The sequence below is a fragment of the Pristiophorus japonicus genome, unplaced genomic scaffold (assembly GCF_044704955.1).
Source record: "Pristiophorus japonicus isolate sPriJap1 unplaced genomic scaffold, sPriJap1.hap1 HAP1_SCAFFOLD_390, whole genome shotgun sequence".
Lineage (NCBI taxonomy): Eukaryota > Metazoa > Chordata > Chondrichthyes > Pristiophoridae > Pristiophorus > Pristiophorus japonicus.
The window spans coordinates 124598-151483 of NW_027253761.1; the positions used below are offsets into that span (position 1 = coordinate 124598).

Below are 26886 nucleotides of genomic sequence, written 5' to 3' on the forward strand. Positions count from 1 at the left end.
CGTGGGCAGCTCACAGCCGAGAGAGATGGGGTGCACCAAAGGAGGGTGCTCATATCGAGGGCTGAAGCACAGGGGGGAGGGAGGGAGGGAGGGGGGAATGGGAGGGGCAGGGCAGCGACTGAGGCAACTCCCATACCCGGCTGAGCGAGGAAGGTGTTTGTTGGTATAATGAGAAAGACAGCAGAGAGCACCACCTCACCCCTCCTGTGGGGCCCGGTTCACGCTGGGACCGACTGCAACCCTGCCCAGCCCCTACCCCAGGCTCCCCCCCTGCCCCAGCCCCTGTCCCAGCCCCTCCCCTGCCCAGACCCCTGCCCCAGCCCCACCCCTGCCCAGCCCCTGCCCAGCCCCTACCCCAGGCTCCCACCCTAGCCCAGACCCCTGCCCCAGCCCCTCCCCTGCCCAGACCCCTGCCCCAGCCCCTCCCCTGCCCAGCCCCTGCCCCAGCCCAGACCCCTGCCCCTGCCCCAGCCCCTCCCCTACCCCAGACCCTCCCCCTGTCCCAGGCCCTCCCCCTGTCCCAGGCCCTCCCCCTACCCCAGCCCCTCCCCCTACCCAAGGCCCCTGCCCCAGCCCCTCCCCTGCCCAGACCCCTGCCCCAGCCCCTCCCCCTGCCCATACCCCAGGCTCCCCCCCTGCCCCAGCCCCTCCCCCTACCCCAGGCTCCCCCCCTCCCCCTGCCCCTGCCCCAGCCCCTCCCCTGCCCAGCCCCTGTCCCAGCCCCTCCCCTGCCCAGCCCCTCCCCTGCCCAGACCCTACCCCAGGCTCCCCCCCTAGCCCAGACCCCTGCCCCAGCCCCTCCCCCTACCCCAGGCTCCCCCCCTCCCCCTGTCCCTGCCCCTCCCCTGCCCAGACCCCTGCCCCAGCCCCTCCCCTGCCCAGCCCCTCCCCCTACCCCAGGCTCCCCCCCTCCCCCTGTCCCTGCCCCTCCCCTGCCCAGCCCCTACCCCAGCCCCTCCCCCTATCCCAGCCCCTCCCCCTACCCAAGGCCCCTGTCCCAGGCCCTCCCCCTGTCCCAGCCTAGGTTCCTGCCCCTCCCCCTGCCCCCCCCCTCCCCCTCCTCTAGGAGGGGGTCAAACAGCACATGGAGGTGGGGCTCCCCAACACCCTCCTCTGCCACACACCCAACTCTCCCTTCTGCGCCTTGGGCCACGGAAATGGGGGCTTTAGTTGGGGAGTGGGGACGCTGGACTGAGAGAGTCGGGCGGGGGGAGGGGGAGTGAGAGTTAGTGTGTGTGGGGAGATCCAGCAATCTGCCCATCTCAGCTGGTTTATAAACCCCGAGTCCTTCGCCCCGCCACCTGACCTTCACTAATTAATGATTATTCATTAAAGTTCTCATTAGCAGCAAAGAATCCTCAGACATCGGGCCTTGCCCCCAGCCAATGGGGGGTGGGGCAATGCACAGGCTGACTCGAGACCACCCTTCCCATCGGAGGGGTGGGGGGATGAGACCGAGTGTGAACCAGTCAGTCCAGGCACCCCACTGCCGAGACGTTAATGAAACGAAACCACTTTGCTCCCAAAAATACAACAGATGAACAAGGCCTGGTGTTTGCGTTAAGCATCGAGCTGGCAGACCGAGACCGAGAGCGAGAGCGCTCTCCCAGTTCTGCGCGGGTTTGGGACGTGTGCAGATGCTGTGATGATTAACCAGGTCTCTGCAGTTGCCCCACTGACACGGACCGGTGAAACAGTCAGGGCCTAGCTCGATGGGCGCCCAGTCAGGCTGATGGCGGATCGCAGCCAGTGAGAGGCACAGTGTCAGAGGCGGGAGGCCCATTCCCTTCGCGCTCCACTGCACCTCCAGAGAGAGCTTCATGTCAGGGCCGGAGGCCGTCCAGAGTTCTTTGGCAAGTCCAAACCTCCAGCGCTGACCGAACCACACCCACATCGACAGGACCAAGCCCCCTCGCAGCTGCCCCGCGCGTACACACTGGGAGGAAGGTCCGGATATAGGTGGTGCCCTCCGGGGGCGGGGGGGGTGGTGGCCACACGCAGAGACACAGGTACACACACACACCTCCGGACATCTCAACGTGTGGTCACCAACCCAGCGATCCGAGCACAGTGTATATCAACACAAGAGAAAATTATTCCTTTGCCATCTCAGTATGGCGGGGTGGGGGAGGAAGGGGGAGGGGGCTGTAAATGCCGAGGGGAGGCCGAGGGTCCCTGACCACCCCTCGTGTCTCCGCCCACCGCTCGCCTGCCCGCCTAGGTCATCTGATGAGGGGCCTCCAGCATCTCCATGAGGAAAGTGTCGATAGGTGTGTCGCCGATCAGTTTGAAGAAGAACAGGTGCTCCAGGCATTTCAGTCCGATGGATCTCAGGGCCGGCAGTCGCAACAGGAGCTTGGCAAACCTGTGGGGAGACAGAGCGAGGGGTCAGTGTGGGGTCAGGGCATGGGGTCAGGGCCGGGGGTCAGGGGGTGGGGTCAGAGCGTGGGGTCAGAGGGTGGGGTCAGGGGGTGGGGTCAGGGCGTGGGGTCAGAGGGTGGGGTCAGGGCCGGGGGTCAGGGGGTGGGGTCAGAGCGTGGGGTCAGAGGGTGGGGTCAGGGCCGGGGGTCAGGGGGTGGGGTCAGAGCGTGGGGTCAGAGTGTGGGGTCAGGGGGTGGGATCAGGGCCGGGGGTCAGGGGGTGGGGTCAGAGCGTGGGGTCAGAGGGTGGGGTCAGGGCATGGGGTCAGGGGGTGGGGTCAGGGGGTGGGATCAGGGCCGGGGGTCAGGGGGTGGGGTCAGAGCGTGGGGTCAGAGGGTGGGGTCAGGGCATGGGGTCAGGGGGTGGGGTCAGGGGGTGGGGTCAGAGCGTGGGGTCAGAGGGTGGGGTCAGGGCGTGGGGTCAGGGCATGGGGTCAGGAGTAGGTCAGGAGTGAGGTCAGGGCGGGGGGTCAGGGCGGGGGGTCAGGAGTGAGGTCAGGAGTGAGGTCAGGGCGGGGGGTCAGGGCGGGGAGACAGAGCGTGGGGTCAGGAGTGAGGTCAGGGCAGGGGGTCAGGGCCGGGGGTCAGGGCATGGGGTCAGGGGGTGGGGTCAGGAGTGAGGTCAGGGCGTAGGGTCACCGTAGGGAGACAAGAGCAAGGGGTCAGTGTGGGGGTCAGAGGCGGTGGGCATCACTACATGGAATGTAACACAGCAGCGACATCGGGGGGGGCATCGGGCTGGGGGGGAGGGGAAATGGACAGGAGGGGGTGATGGGCTGGGGGGGGAGGGGTAGATGGACTGGGGGGGGATGGCTGGGGGGTGATGGGCTGGGGGGGAGGGGGAGATGGACTGTGGGGGGAGGGGGGGTGATGGGCTGGCGGGGGAGGGGGAGATGGACTGGGGGGAGGGGGGGTGATGGGCTGGGGGGTGATGGGCTGGGGGGAGGGGGAGATGGACTGGGGGGGAGGGGAAGATGGACTGGGGGGGAGGGGGGGTGATGGGCTGGCGGGGGAGGGGGAAGATGGACTGTGGGGTGATGGGCTGGGGGGGAGGGGGAGATGGACTGGGGGGGAGGGGGTGATGGGCTGGCGGGGGAGTGGGAGATGGGCTGGGCGGGAGGGGGGGTGATGGGCTGAGGGGGAGTGGGTGATGGGCTGGGGGGGGAGGGGGAGATGGACTGTGGGGAGGGGCTGATGGGCTGGGGGGAAGGGGGTGATGGGCTGGGGGGGAGGGGGAGATGGACTGGGGGGGAGGGGGGGTGATGGGCTGGCGGGGGAGGGGGAGATGGTCTGGGGGGGAGGGGGTTGATGGGCTGGCGGGGGAGGGGGAGATGGGCTGGGGGGGAGGGGGGGTGATGGGCTGGCGGTGGGGGGGGGCGCTGACCCGCTCAGGGACCTACCTGCCGGGTTGCTCCGGGTATCGGTGTTTGCAGTATCCCTCGAGGGAGGCGTAGACCTTCTCACGGAGCCCCTCCACCTCACCCGGGTTGGACAGGCCCTTGGCATCTGTGGGGAGAGAGAATCACATCATTCACACAACACAGCTTTCTGACTCATTGCTGGGGGGTGGGAGAGGGGGGGGCCCAGTCACTGAGAGAGAGAGAGGGGGGGGGCCCAGTCACTGAGAGAGAGAGAGGGGGGGGGCAGTCCTTGGGGGGGGCCCAGTCACTGAGAGAGAGAGAGAGAGGTGGGGGGGCAGTCACTGAGAGAGAGAGAGAGGGAGGGGGGGGCAGTCACTGGGGGGGGCCCAGTCACTGAGAGAGAGAGAGAGTGGGGGGGGGTGCCCAGTCACTGGGGGGGGGTTGGGGGGTATCCCAGACACAGAGAGGGTGGGAGTCCCACCATTACCGTGAGAGGGTCCCACCATTACCGTGAGAGGGTCCCACCATTACCGTGAGAGGGTCCCACCATTACCGTGAGAGGGTCCCACCATTACCGTGAGAGGGTCCCACCATTCCGTGAGCACTCCAAGGTCTAACACCAGTCGTTCTCTCGAGCTGGGGGCGCTCTGTGGCCAATCACAACTATTTTAGCTGAAACAATAATCAAGTGTCCCCTGATTAAATGGGGGCACTAAAATTGACAAACTAAGCCAATTAAACCTTGGACGGTAAACTTAAATCAAATTAAAATTTGGTTGCCGGGGGTGATGATGCACTCCAATCCCTCCGGCGCCCACCTCTCGCGGAAGGCCGCGAGCTCCATCTCCAGGGACACCCTGGCCCGGATGTAGGCGCAGAAGAGAGGCAGTCAGTCAGGTTGAACGACCCCCTCGACCGCCCGCTGCCTGGACCGGCTGATGGCACCCTTGGCCGTGCCCAGGAGCAGTCCTACGAGGAGGCCCTCGGACCTACCCGCTCCCCTCCGCACAGGGTGCCCAAAGATCAGGAGCATGGGACTGAAGTACAGCCAGAATTTGAGGAGCAGCCCCTTCAAATATTGGAAGAGGGGCTGCAAACTCACACACTGCACATACACATGGAACACGGACTACTCCAGGCCGCAGAAATTACAGGCGGTCTGGGAGTCCATCAACCGACTTAAAAACCGATTACACAGGACTGCTCCGAGCACCACCCTGTGGCCAGTTACAACCTTCCCTGCTGGATTGATATCGCGTGTAAACATTATCAATGGGAATTATATGGAGAGATTTGAAGTAGTCGAGGATAGACTGGGATAACAGTAAAGCACGGGATGAAGATGAGGAACAAGTTGAGATGTATTGAGGACGGTTTCCTGGATCAGATCCGGAAAGGAGAGTTGCTTCATTAGGCTGTGGGAATTGATTGGGGGAATGTGTGTGTGGCAGAGGGAGAATTGGGAAACCGTGGCCACAACATTAGATTCAAAGTTAGTCTAAAAAAGGATAATGAAGAGGGTAAGTTCAGGGTTCGGGTCTGCAAAAGGCAAAGCTCGGTGAGAAATGCAGGGATCCAAGAATATAGGAAACAGAGCAGGAGTAGGCCATCTGGCTGATCTGATCATGGACTCAGACCCACTTCCCTGCCCGCTCCCCAGAACCCTTTATTCTCTTAAAAACCAAGCTCATGTTCTACAGGGCTGTAGTGATACCCGCCCTCCTGTATGGCTCAGAAACATGGACCGCGTACAGTAGACACCTCAAGTCGCTGGAGAAATACCACCAACGCTGTCTCCGCAAGATCCTGCAAATCCCCTGGGAGGACAGACGCACCAACGTTAGCGTCCTCGACTAGGCCAACATCCCCAGCATCGAAGCACTGACCACACTCGATCAGCTCCGCTGGGCAGGCCACATTGTTCGCATGTCAGACATGAAACTCCAAAAGCAAGCGCTCTACTCGGAACTCGTCTACGGTAAATGAGCCAAAGGTGGGCAGAGGAAACGTTACAAGGACACCCTCAAAGCCTCCCTGATAAAGTGCAACATCCCCCCGACACCTGGGAGTCCCTGGCCAAAGACCGCCCTAAGTGGAGGAAGTGCATCCGGGAGGGCGCTGAGCACCTCGAGTCTCCTCGCCGAGAGCATGCAGAAACCAAGCGCAGGCAGCGGAAGGAGCGTGCGGCAAACCAGTCCCACCCTCCCCTTCCCTCAACCAGTGTCTGTCCCACCTGTGACAGGGACTGTGGCTCTCATATTGGCTGTTCAGCCACCTAAGGACTCATTTTAAGAGTGGAAGCAAGTCTTCCTCGATTCCGAGGGACTGCCTATGATGATGATGATTATTCCCTTATCGCTCAAAAATCTGTCTATCTCCACCTTAAATATATTCAATGACCCAGCCTCCACAGCTCTCTGGGGCAGAGAATTCCACAGATTTACAACCCTCTGAGAGAAGAAATTCCTCCTCATCTCAGTTTTAAATGGGCGGCTCCTTATTCTTAAACTATGCCCCCATGTCTGGATTCCCCTATGAGTGAAAATATTCTCTCTGCATCCACCTTGTCGAGCCCCCTCAGAATCTTACATGTTTCAATAAGATAACCTCTCATTCTTCTGAACTCCAATGAATATAGGCCCAACCTACTCAACCTATCTTCATAAGACAACCCCCTCATCTCCAGAATCAACCGAGTGAACCTTCTCTGAACTGCCTCCAATGCAAGTATATCCTTCCTTAAATACGGAGACCAAAACTGTACGCAATACTCCAGGTGTGGCCTCACCAATACCCTGTACAGTTGTAGCAGGACTTCTCTGCTTTTATACTCTATTCCCCTTGCAATAAAGGCCAATATTCCATTTGCCTTCCTGATCACTTGCTGTACCTGCATACTAACCTTTTGTGTTTCATGTACAAGGACCCCCAGGTCCCTCTGTACTGCAGCACTTTGCAATCTCTCCCCATTTATATAATAATTTACTTTTTTATTTTTCCTGCCAAAGTGGATAACCTCACACTTTCCCACATTATACTCCATCTGCCAAATGTTTGCCCACTCACTGACCCTGTCTATATCCCTTTGCAGATTATTTGTGTCCTCCTCACAATTTGCTTCCCGCCCATCTTTGTATCATCAGAAAACTTGGCTCCATTACACTCGGTCCCTTTATCCAAGTCATTAATATAGTTTGTAAATAGTTGAGGACCCAGCACCGATCCCTGCGGCACCCCCTAGTTACTGTTTGCCAACCTGAAAATGATGCATTTATTCTGATTCTCTGTTTTCTGTTAGTTAGCCAATCCTCTATCCATGCTAATATATTACCCCCAACCCTGCGAGCTTTTATCTTGTGCAGTAACCTTTTATGTGGCACCTTATCGAATGACATCTGGAAATCCAAATATACCACATCCACTGGTTCCCCCTTATCCACCCTGTTCATTACATCCTCAAAGAACTCCAGCAAATTTATCAAACATGATTTCCCTTTCATAAAACCATGCTGACTCTGCTTGACTGTGTTATGCTTTTCCAAATGACTACCTATTGCTTCCTTAATAATAGACTCCAGCATTTTACCAACCACAGATGTTAGGCTAACTGGTCTATAGATTCCTGCTTTCTGTCTGCCTCCTTTTTTAAATAGGGGCGTTACATTTGCGGTTTTCCAATCTGCTGGGACTGCCCCAGAATCCAGGGAATTTTGGTAGATTACAGCCAATGCATCCACTATCCCTGCAGCCACTTCTTTTAAGTCCTTAGGATGTAAACCATCAGGTCCAGGGGACTTGTCCACCTTTAGTCCCATTATTTTACCGAGTACTTTTTCTTTAGTGACAGTGATTGTATTAAGTTCCTCCCTCCCTATAGCCCCTTGATTATCCACTATTGGGATGTTTTTACCGTGAAGATCGATACAAAATATTTGTTCAACGTCTCTGCCATTTCCCTGTTCTCCATTATTAATTCCTCAGTCTCGTCCTTGAGGGGACCAATGTTTACCTTCGCCACTCCCTTTTGATATACTTGTAGAAGCTCTTACTATTTGGGGAAGTTTAACTGGGCAGCAAGTCAGCAAAGACACCAGCAGCGGGAAAGCCTCCAGTCCGAGATGGAGAGAAATAAATATATCCCTTTACCGTGCTGAGGGGTACATTGAAAACTCTCTACAAATAGAACGATTAAAACTAACTGAAGTTTAACAGGAGGCTTGTGATCACGCTGGGGCTAAAAATATTGAAGATAATCAGAGAATGACACAGCACAGGAGGAGGCCCATCGAGCCTGTGCCGGCTCTGTGACAGAGCGATCCAATCAGTCCCACTCCCCGCTCTTTCCCCACAGCCATGTGAATGTTTCCTTTTCAAGTATTTATCCAATTCCCAGTTTGAAAGTTACTATTGAATCTGCTCCCACCGCCCTGTCAGGCAGCGCGTTCCCGATCACAACAACTCGCTGCGTAAAAATATTCTCCTCATCTCCCCCTCTGGCTCTTTTGCCAATTATTGTCAATCTGTGTCCTCTGGTTACTGACCCCCAATCCTCAGGTACACTGAAAGTGCAATGGAGAGGTGAAAAAGGACATTTCAAAGGGTTAAATGAAAAAAAATTTATATAAAAGGAAATAATGAGGGGTTTTATAAATATATAAAAAGTCAAGGAACAGTTAACCAAAGGGTCAGTGATGAAGGAGGGAGTCTGTGGAAGATGAACGGACACAAGAGGTTTTCAATAAATATTTTGATCTGAGATTTGACAAGCGATGGTGGGAGTGAGAATGTGGGTGGATGAGAGGAGGAGGTACGGGAGAGAAGGGGCTGGATTGGATGATATTAGCAGAACACTGGGGGGGTCAGTCACAGGGCCCTGATGGATTCACCCTGGTCACACAGGAGACAGCAAAGGTTCCGGCCACACATTTTCAATCCTCTGTAAATATGCAAAATATAAATTTTTGCAAATAGTGAGGAGGATGGCAGAGAAAACCACAGGAAGACAGATGGGTGGGTGGAATGGGCAGACCTGTGGCAGGTGCAGTTCAATGCAAGGTAACCATTTGGGATGAAATACCAACATGGGAGTAAAGAAAGAACTTGCATTTCTATAGCGCCATTCACATCCTCAGGACGTCCCAAAGCGCCTCGCAGCCAGCCAACTACTTCCAAAGAGTCGGAAACGTAGCAGCCAAATTGTGCACAGCAAGGTCCCACAAACAGAAAGATAAAATAAACAGGTCATCTGTTTTAATGATGCTGTTTGAGGGATAAATATTGGCCTCAGGACACTGGGGAGGGCCCCCCACAGTGAGATCTTTTACATCCACCCTAGCAGTTAGACCTCTTCAGATTCATAAATCCCTGAAAGTGTGAGTGCATAAAAAAAGCTACTGGTATTTTGGGTTTTAAAGATAGGGGGCGAGAGCACAAGAGTAACAAAGTCATGCTAAATGATACACAATAATGATGAGGCCAGAGTTCGAGACTGTGTGCAGATCTGCATGCCCCGTCATAGAAAGGTTACAGCCACAGGGGGCATGTAAGTTCTCTAGACAGGTGGAGCGAGAGAAGTTCGCTGTGAGCAGTACCTGGGTTGAAGAGTACGATAGCTCGCAGGCAGCCCAGCTCTGTCTTGTCCATGAGCATATCTCGCATCTTAGAAACAAGCTCTGTCAGAACTCTGAGGAGAGAGAAATTAAAGTTCAGAATAAAACAGCTGAGAGCTCCCTGGATCATTTCACTAACGGCCCCTGAAATCTAATTCCCCAATAATCCTGCTCACAGGCCCCATAACCCCACTCACAGGCCCCATAACCCCGCTCACTGACCTCATAACCCCGCTCACAGGCCCCATAACACCGCTCACTGACCCCATAACCCCGCGCACAGGCCCCATAACCCCGCTCACTGACCCCATAACCCCGCTCACTGACCCCATAACCCCGCACACTGACCCCATAACCCGCTCACTGACCCCAAAACCCCGCTCACTGACCCCAAAACCCCGCTCACTGACCCCAAAACCCCGCTCACTGACCTCATAACCCCGCTCACTGACCTCATAACCCCACTCACTGACCCCATAACCCCGCTCACTGACCTCATAACCCCGCTCACTGACCTCATAACCCCGCTCACTGACCTCATAACCCCGCTCACTGACCCCAAAACACCGCTCACTGACCTCATAACCCCGCTCACAGGCCCCAAAACCCCGCTCACTGACCTCATAACCCCGCTCACTGACCCCATAACCCCGCACACTGACCCCATAACCCCGCTCACTGACCCCAAAACCCCGCTCACTGACCCCAAAACCCCACTCACTGACCCCAAAACCCCACTCGCTGACCCCAAAACCCCGCTCGCTGACCTCATAACCCCGCTCACTGACCCCACAACCCCACTCACTGACCCCAAAACCCCGCTCACTGACCTCATAACCCCACTCACTGACCCCATAACCCCACACACTGACCCCATAACCCCGCTCACAGGCCCCATAACCCTGCTCACAGGCCCCATAACCCCGCTCACTGACCCCATAACCCCGCTCACTGACCCCAAAACCCCGCTCACTGACCCCATAACCCTGCTCATTGACCCCAAAACCCTGCTCACTGACCTCATAACCCCGCTCACAGGCCCCATAATCCCGCACACTGACCCCATAACCCCGCTCACAGGCCCCATAACCCCGCTCACTGACCCCATAACCCCGCTCACTGACCCCATAACCCCGCTCACTGACCCCAAAACCCCTCTCACTGACCTCATAACCCCGCTCACTGACCCCATAACCCCGCACACTGACCCCATAACCCCGCTCACTGACCCCATAACCCCGCTCACTGACCCCAAAACCCCGCTCACTGACCCCAAAACCCCACTCACTGACCCCAAAACCCCGCTCACTGACCTCATAACCCCGCTCACTGACCCCATAACCCCACTCACTGACCCCAAAACCCCGCTCACTGACCTCATAACCCCGCTCACTGACCCCATAACCCCACACACTGACCCCATAACCCCGCTCACAGGCCCCATAACCCCGCTCACAGGCCCCATAACCCCGCTCACTGACCCCATAACCCCGCTCACTGACCCCAAAACCCCGCTCACTGACCCCAAAACCCTGCTCACTGAACTCATAACCCCGGTCACAGGCCCCATAACCCCGCACACTGACCCCATAACCCCGCTCACAGGCCCCATAACCCCGCTCACTGACCCCATAACCCCGCTCACTGACCCCATAACCCCGCTCACTGACCCCAAAACCCGGTCACTGACCTCATATCCCCGCTCACTGACCCCATAACCCCGCACACTGACCCCATAACCCCGCTCACTGACCCCAAAACCCCGCTCACTGAACCCAAAACCCCGCTCACTGACCCCAAAACCCCGCTCACTGACCCCAAAACCCCGCTCACTGACCTCATAACCCCACTCACTGACCCCATAACCCCACTCACTGACCCCAAAACCCCGCTCACTGACCTCATAACCCCGCTCACTGACCCCATAACCCCGCACACTGACCCCATAACCCCGCTCACTGACCCCAAAACCCCGCTCACTGACCCCAAAACCCCGCTCACTGACCTCATAACCCCGCTCACAGGCCCCATAACCCCGCTCACTGACCCCATAACCCCGCTCACTGACCCCATAACCCCGCTCACTGACCCCAAAACCCCGCTCACTGACCCCAAAACCCCACTCACTGACCCCAAAACCCCGCTCACTGACCTCATAACCCCGCTCACTGACCCCATAACCCCACTCACTGACCCCAAAACCCCGCTCACTGACCTCATAACCCCGCTCACTGACCCCATAACCCCACACACTGACCCCATAACCCCGCTCACAGGCCCCATAACCCCGCTCACAGGCCCCATAACCCCGCTCACTGACCCCATAACCCCGCTCACTGACCCCAAAACCCCGCTCACTGACCCCAAAACCCTGCTCACTGAACTCATAACCCCGGTCACAGGCCCCATAACCCCGCACACTGACCCCATAACCCCGCTCACAGGCCCCATAACCCCGCTCACTGACCCCATAACCCCGCTCACTGACCCCATAACCCCGCTCACTGACCCCAAAACCCGGTCACTGACCTCATATCCCCGCTCACTGACCCCATAACCCCGCACACTGACCCCATAACCCCGCTCACTGACCCCAAAACCCCGCTCACTGAACCCAAAACCCCGCTCACTGACCCCAAAACCCCGCTCACTGACCCCAAAACCCCGCTCACTGACCTCATAACCCCACTCACTGACCCCATAACCCCGCTCACTGACCCCAAAACCCCGCTCACTGACCTCATAACCCCGCTCACTGACCCCAAAACCCCGCTCACTGACCTCATAACCCCGCTCACTGACCCCATAACCCCGCTCACTGACCCCAAAACCCCGCTCACTGACCTCATAACCCCGCTCACAGGCCCCATAACCCCGCTCACTGACCCCATAACCCCGCTCACTGACCCCATAACCCCGCTCACAGGCCCCATAACCCCGCTCACTGACCCCATAACCCCGCTCACTGACCCTATAACCCTGCTCACTGACCCTATAACCCCGCTCACAGGCCCCATAACCCTGCTCACTGACCCCATAACCCCGCTCACTGACCCCATAACTCCGCTCACAGGCCCCATAACCCCGCTCACAGGCCCCATAACCCCGCTCACAGGCCCCATAACCCCGCTCACTGACCCCATAACTCCGCTCACTGGCCCCATAACCCCGCTCACTGACCCTATAACCCCGCTCACTGACCCTATAACCCTGCTCACTGACCCTATAACCCCACTCACAGGCCCCATAACCCTGCTCACTGACCCCAGAACCCCGCTCACTGACCCCATAACTCTGCTCACAGGCTCCATAACCCCGCTCACAGGCCCCATAACCCCGCTCACAGGCCCCATAACCCCGCTCACTGACCCCATAACTCCGCTCACTGGCCCCATAACCCCGTTCACTGACCCTATAACCCCACTCACTGACCCCATAACCCCGCTCACTGACCCCATAACCCCGCTCACTGACCCCATAACTCAGCTCACAGGCCCCATAACCCCGCTCACAGGTCCCATAACCCCGCTCACAGGCCCCATAACCCCGCTCACTGACCCCATAACTCTGCTCACTGGCCCCATAACCCCGCTCACTGACCCTATAACCCCGCTCACTGACCCTATAACCCTGCTCACTGACCCTATAACCCAGCTCACAGGCCCCATAACCACGCTCACTGACCCCATAACCCCGCTCACTGACCCCATAACTCTGCTCACAGGCCCCATAAGCCCGCTGACAGACCCCATAACCCCGCTCACAGGCCCCATAAGCCCGCTCACTGACCCCATAACTCCGCTCACTGGCCCCATAACCCCGCTCACTGACCCTATAACCCCGCTCACTGACCCCATAACCCCGCTCACTGACCCCATAACCCCCCGCTCACTGACCCCATAACCCCGCTCACTGACCCCATAACCCCGCTCACTGACCCCATAACCCCACTCACTGACCCCATAAACCCGCTCACTGGCCCCATAAACCCGCTTACAGACCCTGCAAAAAAAATTCACAACTCACAAATAAGACAATATACACAATTCCTGCACCCACACCTCCAACCCCAATTACCCCACATCCCCAGCCCCTGACCCCGATCCCCTGACCCCGATCCCCACACCCAATTACCCCCACTCCCAATTACCCCACATCCCCAGCCCCTGACCCCGATCCCCACACCCAATAACCCCAACTCCCAATTACCCCACATCCCCAGCCCCTGACCCCGATCCCCTGACCCCGATCCCCTGACCCCGATCCCCTGACCCCGATCCCCACACCCAATTACCCCCACTCCCAATTACCCCACATCCCCAGCCCCTGACCCCGATGCCCTGACCCCGATCCCCTGACCCCGATCCCCTGACCCCGATCCCCACACCCAATTACCCCCACTCCCAATTACCCCACATCCCCAGCCCCTGACCCCGATCCCCTGATCCCGATCCCCACACCCAATTACCCCCACTCCCAATTATCCCACATCCCCAGCCCCTGACCCCGATCCCCTGACCCCGATCCCCTGACCCCGATCCCCACACCCAATTACCCCCACTCCCAATTACCCCACATCCCCAGCCCCTGACCCCGATCCCCTGACCCCGATCCCCTGACCCCGATCCTCACACCCAATTACGCCCACCCCCAATTACCCCACATTCCCAGCCCCTGACCCCGATCCCCTGACCCCGATCCTCACACCCAATTACCCCCACTCCCAATTACCCCACATCTCCACCTGACCCCCCCTGTCCTCCCACCCCCCAAATCCCCAGTCCCCGCCCCAATTCTCTCCCCAACCCGCAACTCCCTCCCTGCTGCAGCTGATGATTTGAAGACCCCTCTACCTGTACCCACACTGTGGGATGTCTCTGATCTTGCAGGGCTGCGATATTTGCCTGCAGCCCCCACCCCGGCTTACCTGTCGAAGATTGCCCCCACTCCCGCGCTGTGCGCGCTGTTCCGATGGACGTGGAGACCGGTTGCCAGCAGAATCCCATCTTTCACAGCTATGGATCGGTGAGAGAACGAAGCGATGAGCAGTTCATTCCAGCCTGTGGACAGAATATATTGTACCCGTGAGATGGTGCGAATCAGGCCCCGGGGCAGCACAGGGGGTGATGGGTGAGCGGGACTCGGTGCGAGTTAGGACACGGGGTCAGTGAGCACAGGGGGTGATGGGTGAGTGGGACTGGGTGTGAGTTAGGACACGGGACACAGGGGGTGATGGGTGAGTGGGACTGGGTGTGAGTTAGGACACGGGGGCAGTGAGCACAGGGGGTGATGGGTGAGTGGGACTGGGTGCGAGTTAGGACACGGGGCACAGGGGGTGATGGGTGAGCGGGACTGGGTGCGAGTTAGGACACGGGGCAGTGAGCACAGGGGGTGATGGGTGAGCGGGACTGGGTGTGAGTTAGGACACGGGGGCAGTGAGCACAGCGGGTGATGGGTGAGAGGGACTCGGTGCGAGTTAGGACACGGGGACAGTGAGCACAGGGGCTGATGGGTGAGTGGGACTGGGTGCGAGTTAGGACACGGGGGCAGTGAGCACAGGGGGTGATGGGTGAGCAGGACTGGGTGCGAGTTAGGACACGGGGCAGTGAGCACAGGGGGTGATGGGTGAGTGGGACTGGGTGTGAGTTAGGACACGGGGTCAGTGAGCACAGGGGGTGATGGGTGAGCGGGACTGGGTGTGAGTTAGGACACGGGGCACAGGGGGTGATGGGTGAGCGGGACTGGGTGTGAGTTAGGACACGGGGGCAGTGAGCACAGCGGGTGATGGGTGAGAGGGACTCGGTGCGAGTTAGAACACGGGGGCAGTGAGCACAGGGGGTGATGGGTGAGTGGGACTGGGTGTGAGTTAGGACACGGGGGCAGTGAGTTTTGGATGAACTGAAGTTTACAGAGGCTGCGAGGTGGCTGGTCGGATAACCCGATGTGAAGCACGTTGGGATGGTTCACTGTGTAAATAAACAAAAAATGCAAGTCATTGTCTTCTTTTGCTTTGAGCTGAGTATTATTCAGGGTTGCATATTTCACTGAGTGACATTGGGGAAAGTGATGCAGTGAGGGACTTGCCGCGGGGGCGATGAGGTGAGTCCTGTCCTGTTGGATCCAGTTTGTTTACTCAGGATACCGGCTCCACACTGGACAATAAGCCTGACGCACCTCCTGCAGTGGGCGAAGAGCTGAGCTCGACACCAGTGTGAAGGGTCCTCACTGTGACAATCAGCGGGCAAAGGTCAGTGGCAGGTTACTGCGACCCTTCCAGTGCCTCACAACCCCTTCCCTCAGTCACCCGATCCTTTGCCCCTCAATCACCCCCGACCCCCGAAACATGACCCCCGACCCTTCCTGCAGCAATGACTCTCTCTGCGGTTCCTCAGTGCCCCCGGTCACCCCCTCCCCCCATCAACCCCTCCCCCTGCCACCCCCGAGCCCCCGGTCACCCCCTCCCCCCCTCCCCTTTCACCTTCTCGCCCCAGACACCCCCGTCACCACCTCGCCCTCGCCCCCCAAGACCCCCTCACCCCGTCACCCCCTCCCCCCGAGACCCCCATCACCCCCTCGCCCCCGGTCACCCCCGAGACCCCCATCGCCCCCGGTCATCCCCTGTCACCCCCTCCCTCCGAGGCCTCCTCACTCCATCACCCCCTCCCCCCGAGACCCCCACGTTACCCCCGAGACCCCCTCGCTCCCAACCCCCATCACTCCCGACACTTTTGCGAGGAGGGAACCACACTGAAATAATTGGCCTTTGATTGGCTGAAAACGGTCTCCAAATACTGTCTTGTCAGTGACGCAGAGTTTAGCCTGGTCAAAGTCTCTGACCAACAGAAAGCCCAGTACAGCCCAGACAGTCGGACTGAGAAATGGGCTGTCCCAGGGCAAGGACTGGCGAACTGAGAGAGAAGACTGAGTGTCAGGGAATGACACAACACAGCTGGCACTGAACAGCCTGGCACAGGCTGGGCACCCAATGGGGCATTGCGAGAGGGATGGAGTACAAAAGCAGGGAGGTCCTGCTGCAACTGTACAGGGTATTGGTGAGGCCGCACCTGGAGTACTGCGTGCAGTTTTGGTCACCTTACTTAAGGAAGGCTATACTAGCTTTGGAGGGGGTACAGAGATGATTCACTAGGCTGATTCCGGAGATAAGGAGGTTACCTTATGATGATAGATTGAGTAGACTGGGTCTTTACTCGTTGGAGTTCAGAAGGATGAGGGGTGATCTTATAGAAACATTTAAAATAATGAAAGGGATAGACAAGATAGAGGCAGAGAGGTTGTTTCCACTGGTCGGGGAGACTAGAACTAGGGGGCACAGCCTCAAAATACGGGGGAGCCAATTTAAAACCGAGTTGAGAAGGAATTTCTTCTCCCAGAGGGTTGTGAATCTGTGGAATTCTCTGCCCAAGGAAGCAGTTGAGGCTAGCTCATTGAATGTATTCAAGTCACAGATAGATAGATTTTTAACCAATAAGGGAATTAAGGGTTACGGGGAGCGGGCGGGTAAGTGGAGCTGAGTCCACGGCCAGATCAGCCATGATCTTGTTGAATGGCGGAGCAGGCTCGAGGGGCTAGATGGCCTACTCCTGTTCCTAATTCTTATGTTCTTATGTTCAATGGGGCAACAGGGCACGGGCTGGGCATCCAATGGGGCAATGGGCTAGGCACCCAGGGGGATAAAAGGGCATGGGCTAGGCACCCAATGGGGTAACAGGGCATGGGCTAGGCACCCAATGGGGTAACAGGGTGGGTGAATTGTGCACCAATGGGATAACGGACCAATAGAATAAAAGTCAGTTACCTGCCCTCAAGAGGATCACCTGGTCATCCAATGGGAGCTCCGAGAAGTGTGGGATACGCTTGGCCCACTCGACCAGTGTGAAGAGCTGCTTATCGGCGGCTTGGCAGATGTTGGTGACTGGGTCGTTGGGCTGTGGAGGGAGGAAGAGGAAGATTACAAAACGAGCACTGTGGCAGCAATTCCAGCATCGGCAGAGCCCGAGAGAGAGGACACAATAAAAGCTCCGTCAAAGGAAACACTGGCATTTCTATAGTGCCTGTTCACAACATCGGCTATTCAGCCCCACCTGTTCCACCATTCCATCAGATCGTAGCGAATCTGCAACTTAATTCCATTTAGGTTCCGTAACCCTTAATACCCTTTCCCAACAACAATCCATCGAACTCAGTTGTGAAAGCTCCAATTGGCTCCCAGAATCCACAGCTTTTGGGGGAAAGTTCCCGATTCCTACTGCCCTTTGTGTGAAGAAGTGTTTCCTGACATCACCCCGGAACGGCCTGGCTCTAATTTTAAGGTTCTGCCCCTTGTTCTGGACTCCCCCCACCCCAGGAAATATTTTCTCTCTCTACCCCGATTGAATCCCTTTATCAATTAGAACACCTCAAGGCTCGCTCACTGCTGTAATGTGGAGAGCGCAGCAGCCTATGTGTGCACAGCAAGCTCCCAACAGCAATGCGATACAGATCATATAATCACTTTTGGTAATGTTGGTTGAGGGATAAATATTGGCCCCAGGATACTTTTTCCATGGAATGTTTTGCATCCACCCGAAAGAGCAGAGTACTGCCCCTCCGACAGTGCGGCGCTCCCTCAGTACTGCCCCTCCGACAGTGCGGCGCTCCCTCAGTACTGCCCCTCCGACAGTGCGGCACTCCCTCAGTACTGCCCCTCCGACAGTGCGGCGCTCCCTCAGTACTGCCCCTCCGACAGTGCGGCGCTCCCTCAGTACTGCCCCTCCGACAGTTCGGCACTCGCTCAGTACTGCCCCTCCGACAGTGCGGCGCTCCCTCAGTACTGACCCTGTCGGACAGAGTGCTGCACTGTTGGCAGTGGGGTGCACTGGGACTTATTTCCGGGCAGTGCCCTGCCCTGCCCTGCCCTGCCCTGAGAGTGCTCACCGAGCTGTTGCCCATGCCGAGGTTGGTGTCGATGTAAGTCTCAGTCTTGGGCTCGACGGCCAGCTCCGCCTCCACAATCTTCTCCACCGGCATGTCCTCATTGGCACTGCTCGTGGACTCCACCTCGTTCTCATTCCTGTCCTTTCCCCGCTGCCTCTCCTCCTGGACAGCTGCAGGCGGAAGGGGAGAACTGTTGAGGGCCTGCTCCCACTGGAAAACAACTCACACACAGCAATCACATCCCAGCACTCCATACGCAATCCGCCCGCCCCGCCCCGTGCCGTGCCCCGGGCTGCAGCCGGCTTCACTGTAAAGCACTGCCCGTTCTCCCCGTGACCGTGGTACCTTGTTGCTGGTCAACCTGGGGTGAGCATATTCTGCCACGGAGGCACCATCCCCTCGGCTCATGGCCATGGACAGAAGCTGGGGCTGGTTATCGCCTCGCTGACCCAGGGCAGGATCAGCCAGTTGTATTGCCCCCGCCCCACGCCCCGCTACTCCAGCTCAGGTCAGAACCGGGGCAGGGCGTGGCCACGGGGACAGGGTGGGGCCAGGGACAGGGCGGGGCCACAGGGACAGGGTGGGGCCAGGGACAGGGCGGGGCCACAGGGACAGAGCGGGGCCAGGGCAGGGCCACAGTGACAGGGCGGGGCCACAGGGACAGAGCGGGGCCAGGGCAGGGCCACAGTGACAGGGCGGGGCCACAGTGACAGGGCGGGGCCAGCAACAGGGCGGGGCCGGGCCAGCGACAGGGCGGGGCCAGGGACAGGGCGGGGCCACAGTGACAGGGCGGGGCCACAGGGACAGAGCAGGGCCAGGGCAGGGCCACAGTGACAGGGCTGGGCCAGGGACAGGGCGTGGCCACAGTGACAGAGCGGAGTCACAGTGGCAGGGCGGGGGCAGGGACAGGGCGGGGCCAGTGACAGGGCGTGGGCGGGACCACCGTGACAGGGCGGGGCCAGGGACAGGGCGGGGCCACAGGGACAGGGCGGGGCCAACGGCAGGGCAGGGACAGGGACAGGGCGGGGCCATAGTAACAGGGCGGGGGCGAGGCCACAGTGACAGGGCGGGGACAGGGACAGGGCGGGGCCACAGTGACAGGGCGGGGACAGGGACAGGGCGGGGCCACAGTGACAGGGCGGGGCCACAGTGACAGGGCGGGGCCAACGGCAGGGCAGGGCCAGGGACAGGGCGAGGCCACAGTGACAGGGCGGGGCCAACGGCAGGGCAGGGCCAGGGACAGGGCGAGGCCACAGTGACAGGGCGGGGCCAGGGACAGGGTGTGGCCAGTGACAGGACGGGGGCGGGGCCACTGGGACAGGGCGGGGCCAGAGACAGGGCGGGGCCCACATTGTCGTCGGCACACAATGCACGAAGGGGCAGCAGCAACAAGCTCTGTTATCAGAAAATTACAATTCTAATCTCTGCAAAACACACAGCCATTCAAGTAAACAATTTGATGTTAATGGGGCTGCAGGTACAGAGCCATCTGGGGATTCACACACACAAATCTCACAAGTCGACAAAGCTGTTTAAAAAGCATAAAAAGCATAAACATCATCCTTGGCTTGATAAATACAGGCATTGAATACAGAAAATAGCAAGGTAGCCGCACCAGTACTGTACCCCAGTGTTATACAGTGACAGACCTGTACCCACCAGTACTGTACCCCAGTGTTATACAGTGACAGACCTGTACCCACCAGTACTGTACCCCAGTGTTATAGTGACAGACCTGTACACACCAGTACTGTACCCCAGTGTTATACAGTGACAGACCTGTACCCACCAGTACTGTACCCCAGTGTTATACAGTGACAGACCTGTACCCACCAGTACTGTACCCCAGTGTTATACAGTGACAGACCTGTACCCACCAGTACTGTACCCCAGTGTTATACAGTGACAGACCTGTACCCACCAGTACTGTACCCCAGTGTTATACAGTGACAGACCTGTACCCACCAGTACTGTACCCCAGTGTTATACAGTGACAGACCTGTACCCACCAGTACTGTACCCCAGTGTTATACAGTGACAGACCTGTACCCACCAGTACTGTACCCCAGTGTTATACAGTGACAGACCTGTACCCACCAGTACTGTACCCCAGTGTTATACAGTGACAGACCTGTACCCACCAGTACTGTACACCAGTGTTATACAGTGACAGACCTGTACCCACCAGTACTGTACCCCAGTGTTATACAGTGACAGACCTGTACCCACCAGTACTGTACCCTAGTGTTATACAGTGACAGACCTGTACCCACCAGTACTCTACCCCAGTGTTATACAGTGACAGACCTGTACCCACCAGTACTGTACCCCAGTGTTATACAGTGACAGACCTGTACCCACCAGTACTGTACCCTAGTGTTATACAGGGACAGACCTGTACCCACCAGTACTGTACCCCAGTGTTATACAGTGACAGACCTGTACCCACCAGTACTGTACCCCATTGTTATACAATGACAGACCTGTACCCACCAGTACTGTACCCTAGTGTTATACAGTGACAGACCTGTACCCACCAGTACTGTACCCTAGTGTTATACAGTGACAGACCTGTACCCACCAGTACTGTACCCCAGTGTTATACAGTGACAGACCCGTACCCACCAGTACTGTACCCCAGTGTTATACATTGACAGACCTGTACCCACCAGTACTGTACCCTAGTGTTATACAGGGACAGACCTGGACCCACCAGTACTGTACCCCAGTGTTATACAGTGACAGACCTGTACCCACCAGTACCGTACCCCAGTGTTATACAGTGACAGACCTGTACCCACCACTACTGTACCCCAGTGTTATACAGTGACAGACCTGTACCCACCAGTACGGTACCACAGTGTTATACAGTGACAGACCTGTACCCACCAGTACTGTACCCTAGTGTTATTCAGTGACAGACCTGTACCACCAGTACTGTACCCCAGTGTTATACAGTGACAGACCTGTACCCACCAGTACTGTACCCCAGTGTTATACAGTGACAGACCTGTACCCCCCATAACTGTACCCTAGTGTTATACAGTGACAGACCTGTACCCACCAGTACTGTACCCCAGTGTTATACAGTGACAGACCTGTACCCACCAGTACTGTACCCCAGTGTTATACAGTGACAGACCTGTACCCACCAGTTCTGTCCCCCAGTGTTATATAGTGACAGACCTGTACCCACCAGTACTGTACCCCGGTGTTATACAGTGACAGACCTGTACCCCCAGTACTGTACCCCAGTGTTATACAGTGACAGACCTGTACCCCCAGTGTTATACACAGCACAGGACAATGTCTAGAAGTTCAAGGGGCCCTGGGGAAGTTGTTAATCTCCCACTGTCACACTGTGCTGAACCGGACAGCCTTGGCAAGGCTCCAAGTACACTATTACTAAACATATGCACTAAATGAGTTACTGAGGGTCACGTCGGTGTCAGGATTGACGTCTGTTCTGGTTTCTAGGAAATCTACCAAATGTATTTCCAGAATTAGCAGGCACGGGTATGTGAACACTAACAGCACTGATGTATCTTAGCTGCGGCTGAATGTGTTCCCAGAAAATGCGCACGGCCAGAGTGACCATACACAAATTACTCTGATGCACAGCAAGCTGCCACCTCACTTTAAATATAACCCACTGTGAAGAGTGAGATCACAGGTCACACTCGTGCGCCTCCGCCCTCAGGCCAATACTCTGGCAGTACTGAGGGAGTGCTGCACTGTCGGAGGGGCAGTACTGAGGGAGTGCTGCACTGTCGGAGGGGCAGTACTGAGGGAGTGCTGCACTGTCGGAGGGGCAGTACTGAGGGAGTGCCGCACTGTCGGAGGGGGAGTACTGAGGGAGTGCTGCACTGTCGGAGGGGCAGTACTGAGGGAGTGCTACACTGTCGGAGGGGGAGTACTGAGGGAGTGCTGCACTGTCGGAGGGTCAGTACTGAGGGAGCGCTGCACTGTCGGAGGGGCAGTACTGAGGGAGCGCTGCACTGTCGGAGGGGCAGTACTGAGGGAGTGCAGCACTGTCGGAGGGGCAGTACTGAGGGAGCGCCGCACTGTCGGAGGGGCAGTACTGAGGGAGTGCTGCACTGTTGGAGGGCAGTACTGAGGGAACGCCGCACTGTCGGAGGGCCAGTACTGAGGGAGCGCTGCACTGTTGGAGGGGCAATACTGAGGGAGCGCTGCACTGTCGGAGGGGCAGTACTGAGGGAGCGCCGCACTGTCGGAGGGGCAGTACTGAGGGAGTACTGCACTGTCGGAGGGGCAGTACTGAGCGAGCGCCGCACTGTCGGAGGGGCAGTACTGAGTGAACGCAGCACTGTCGGTGGGGCAGTACTGAGGGAGCGCCGCACTGTCGGAGGGGCAGTACTGAGGAAGTGCTGCACTGTCGGAGGGGCAGTACTGAGGGAGCGCCGCACTGTTGGAGGGGCCATCTTTCGAATGAGACAACGACGCTCCCTCAGTACTGCCCCTCCGACAATGCAAGGTTCGATACAGGTTGAGCATAACTTCCCTACTTCTCCTTTCTGTACTTCAAGAAATGTTTTTTACGGCCTTGCTAACCTGTGTCGGTACTTTTAGTGATTTGTGTATTTGTATCCGAGATCCCTTTGTTCCTCTACCCCACCCAGATTTGCACCCTCCCAGAAATAGTGACTTCTCTATTCCTCCTACCACAATGTAATACCTCATATTTATCTGTGTTGAACTTCATTTGCCAATTCTATGCCCATTCTGTAAATTTATTAATGTCCTCCTCTAATTTGTCGCAGTCCTCCTCGGTAGTGACTATCTCCGCCCCCGCCCCCCCCCCACCCACCCGCCCACCCAAAGTTTGGTGTCATCTGCAAATTTAGAAATTGTGTTTTTGGTTATATTAAATCGTTAATATAAATTGTGAACAGCAGCGGTCCCCGCACTAATCCTTCTGGAACACCACTTGCAACCCTTTACCCTCCTCTCTGCTTTTTTGAAGCCAGCTAGCTATCCATTCTGCTACTTGTCCCCTAACTCCGTACTCTCCAACCTTATCCATCAGTCTATTGTGGGATACCTTATCGAAGGCCTTTTAAAAATCTAGATAAATTACATCTACTGCATCACCCTTGTCGACTCTCTCTGTTACATCTTCCAAACATTCAATGAGCTGGGTCAAGCATGACTTTTCTTTTTTGAAATCTATGCTGACTATCCATTATTACATTTTTGGTTTCTAGATGTTCTTCTATATTTTCCTTTAGTAGCGATTCCATTATTTTTCCTCCCGCTGATGTTAAACTGACTGGTCTATAATTCCCTGGACATGTTCGATCCACCTTCTTAAATATAGATTTCGGTAACTACCTGCCAGTCCGCTAGCACTACACCTTTTTCTAACGAATTATTAAATGTGTGCAGTAATGCCTCTGCTATCTCTTCTCTAGATTATTTTAAAATGCGTGGATACAATCCATCCGGACCAGAGGTTTTATCCTCTTTGAGTTTGATTAGTTTCTTTAATCTATCTCTCTTTTTTATTTTAAATGTACTTCATCATCACCATAGGCAATCCCTCGGAATCGAGGAAGACTTGCTTCCACTCTTAACACGAGTCCTTAGGTGGCTGAACAGTGCAATATGAGAACCACAGTCCCTGTCACAGGTGGGACAGAGTGTCGTTGAGGGAAGGGGCGGGGAGCCTGGTTTGTTGCACGCTCTTTCCGCTGCCTGCACTTGGTTTCTGTATGCTCTCGGCGACGAGATGTTCTTCCTCCACTTAGGGCAGTCTATGCCCAGGGACCCCCAGGTGTCAGTGGGGATGTTGCACTTTATCAGGGAGGCTTTGAGGGTGTCCTTGTAACGTTTCCTCTGCCCACCTTTGGCTCGTTTGCCGTGAAGGAGCTCCGAGTAGAGCGTTGCTTTGGGAGTCTCGTGTCTGACATGCGAACAATGTGGCCTGCCCAGCGGAGCTGATCGAGTGTGGTCAGTGCTTCAATGCTGGGGATGTTGGCCTGGTCGAGGACACTAACATTGGTGCATTTGTCCTCCCAGGGGATTTGCAGGATCTTGTGGAGACATCGTTGGTGGTATTTCTCCAACAACTTGAGATGACTACTGTACACGGTCCATGTCTCTGATCCGTACAGGAGGGCGGGTATCACTACAGCCCTGTAGACCATGAGCTTGGTGGTGGATTTGAGGGCCTGGTCTTCAAACACTCTTTTCCTCAGGTGGCCGAAGGCTGCACTGGCGCACTGGAGGCGGTGTTGGATCTCGTCATGAATGCGTGCTCTTGTTGATAGGAGGCTCCCGAGATAGAGGAAGTGGTCCACATTGTCCAGGGCCCCACCATGGATCTTGATGACTGGGGGGTAATGCTGTGCAGCGAGTATAGGCTGGTGGAGGACCTTTGTCTTACTAATGTTTGGTGTAAGGCCCATGCTTTTGTACGCATCAGTAAATACGTCGACTATGTCCTGGAGTTCAGCCTGTGTGTGTGCGCAGACGCAGGCGTTGTCCGCGTACTGTAGCTCGACGACAGAGGTTGGGGTGGTCTTGGACCTGGCCTGGAGACGGCGAAGGTTAAACAGCTTCCCACTGGTTCTGTAGTTTAATTCCACTCCAGCGAGGAGCTTGTATCTCATTACTAAGCTCACCAAACAATGTCATGTCCACCTGTTCTATCTCCCTGGTAAATACTGAAGCAAAATAATTGTTTAATATTTCTTCCATCTCTCTATCTTTACCGGTGGAATTACCCTAACTATCCGTTAATAGCCCTATTCCAAACCCAATCCTCATTCTTTAATCCCAGAGGTACCAGAGAGCATTGATCAGCAGCCTGTGTGACTGGAGCACGGTGAAGGTCAGTGCCTTCGAGAGGGAGCTTGGCCACAGAGGGAGCCTTCGAGCAGCATCTTAAAGGAAGGGAGAGGTTTAGGGAGGGAATTCCAGAGCTCGGGGCCCAGGCCGCCGATGGTGGACCGATGGAAATCGGGGTTGGGCAAGAGCCCAGAATTGGAGGAGCGCAGGGATCCTGAGAGGTCGGAGGCCTTTCCGATTTAAAAGCCGACTAAGCGGCTGGGCGGAACCCCAGGAGCATAGAGCACCACACAGCTTAAAGGCAACATTGGTTCTGGGGCTGGAGGAGTTTACAGAATAAGGAGTGGCGAGGGCCACGAAGGGATTGGAACACAAGCATGAGAATTCTAAATTCGAAAGGGTAACTTTCAAAATGGAATTGGATAAAAGAAACAGATTTGGTTTTATATAGTGCCTTTCATGACCTTCCGGGTGTCTCAAACTGCTTTACAGCCAATGAAGTACTTTTGAAGTGTAGTCACGATTGTAATGTGTGAAACACAGCAGCCAATTTGGGCATAGCAAGCTCCCACACACAGCAATGTGATAATGACCAGATAATCTGTTTTGTCATGTTTGATTGAGGGATAAATATTGGCCCCAGGACACTGGGGATAACTCCCGTGCTCTTCTTCAAAATAGTGCCGTGGGATCCTGTACATCCACCTGAGAGACCAGACGGGGCCTCGGTTTAACATCATATCCGAAAGACAGCATCTCAGAACTGCCCCTCCGACAGTGCGGCGTTGCCTCAGTACTGCCCCTTAGACAGTGCGGCACTCCCTCAGTACTGCCCCTCCGACAGTGCGGCGCTCCCTCAGTACTGCCCCTCCGACAGTGCGGGGCTCCCTCAGTACTGCCCCTCCGACAGTGCGGCATTCCCTCAGCACTGCCCCTCTGACAGTGCGGGGCTCCCTCAGTACCGCCCCTCCGACAGTGCGGCACTCCCTCAGTGCTGCCCTTCCGACAGTGCGGGGCTACCTCAGTACTGCTCCTCCGACAGTGCGGCACTCCCTCAGTACTGCCCCTCCGACAGTGCAGCACTCCCTCAGTACTGCCCCTCCGACAGTGCAGCACTCCCTCAGTTATGTACTGTTTATAACCACGGATTTTTTCAGATGCAGGAACTTGTCTATTTCATTATTGAAGGACCGTCACACCTTCCCCTTCCCCACCTGTACTGACAGTTTGTGGTGTTTGCTGATTTCTCTTTTGCTGAATAAACTCTCCCGGTAATACACATGGACTTCAGCTTCTTGATACTGAATCTATCTTGAATTCTGTTTCGAGTGAAAGACAATACATCCTTTCCCAACTTAGCAAACCACAAACTGCGATCCAGTCACGCTATGGTTGTCTGAACAGAAAAAAGTTTGAGGTACGCAGCCTGAAATCAGAGAATCATTGCAGCACAGAAGGACACCTTTCGGCCCATCATGTTTGTGCCAGCTCTTTGAAAAATTAGTCCCACTTCCCCCGCTCTTTCCCCTTGACTTGCAAATTTCTCCATTTCAACTTTAGTTTCAGCCGTGGCTCAGTGGGCAGCACACTCACCTCGGAGTCAGGAGGTTGTGGGTTCAAGTCCTCCTTCAGGGACTTGAGAACATAAATCCAGGCTGACACTCCCAGTGCAGTACTGAGGGAGTGCCACACTGTCGGAGGGGCAGTACTGAGGGAGTGCCGCACTGTCGGAGGGGCAGTACTGAGGGAGCG

The 26886-nt window shown here is 56.4% G+C and overlaps 1 protein-coding gene across 3 annotated transcripts in view; it reads right to left on the bottom strand.

Annotated features, from left to right (window-relative positions):
- Positions 1-1074: 1074 nt before the first annotated feature.
- The window catches only part of LOC139250562 (retinoic acid receptor RXR-alpha), a 235323-nt gene continuing 209511 nt past the window's right edge, over positions 1075-26886 (bottom strand). For all 3 annotated transcript variants that reach the window (XM_070872953.1, XM_070872952.1, XM_070872954.1), the window contains 6 exons: positions 18325-18494; positions 17207-17336; positions 14318-14450; positions 9373-9464; positions 3821-3926; positions 1075-2365 (listed from right to left, as the gene is read on the bottom strand). In XM_070872953.1, coding sequence (XP_070729054.1) covers positions 2218-2365; positions 3821-3926; positions 9373-9464; positions 14318-14450; positions 17207-17336; positions 18325-18494 — 779 coding nt within the window. In that variant the 3' untranslated portion in view covers positions 1075-2217. The remainder of the gene's footprint in view (positions 2366-3820; positions 3927-9372; positions 9465-14317; positions 14451-17206; positions 17337-18324; positions 18495-26886) is intronic.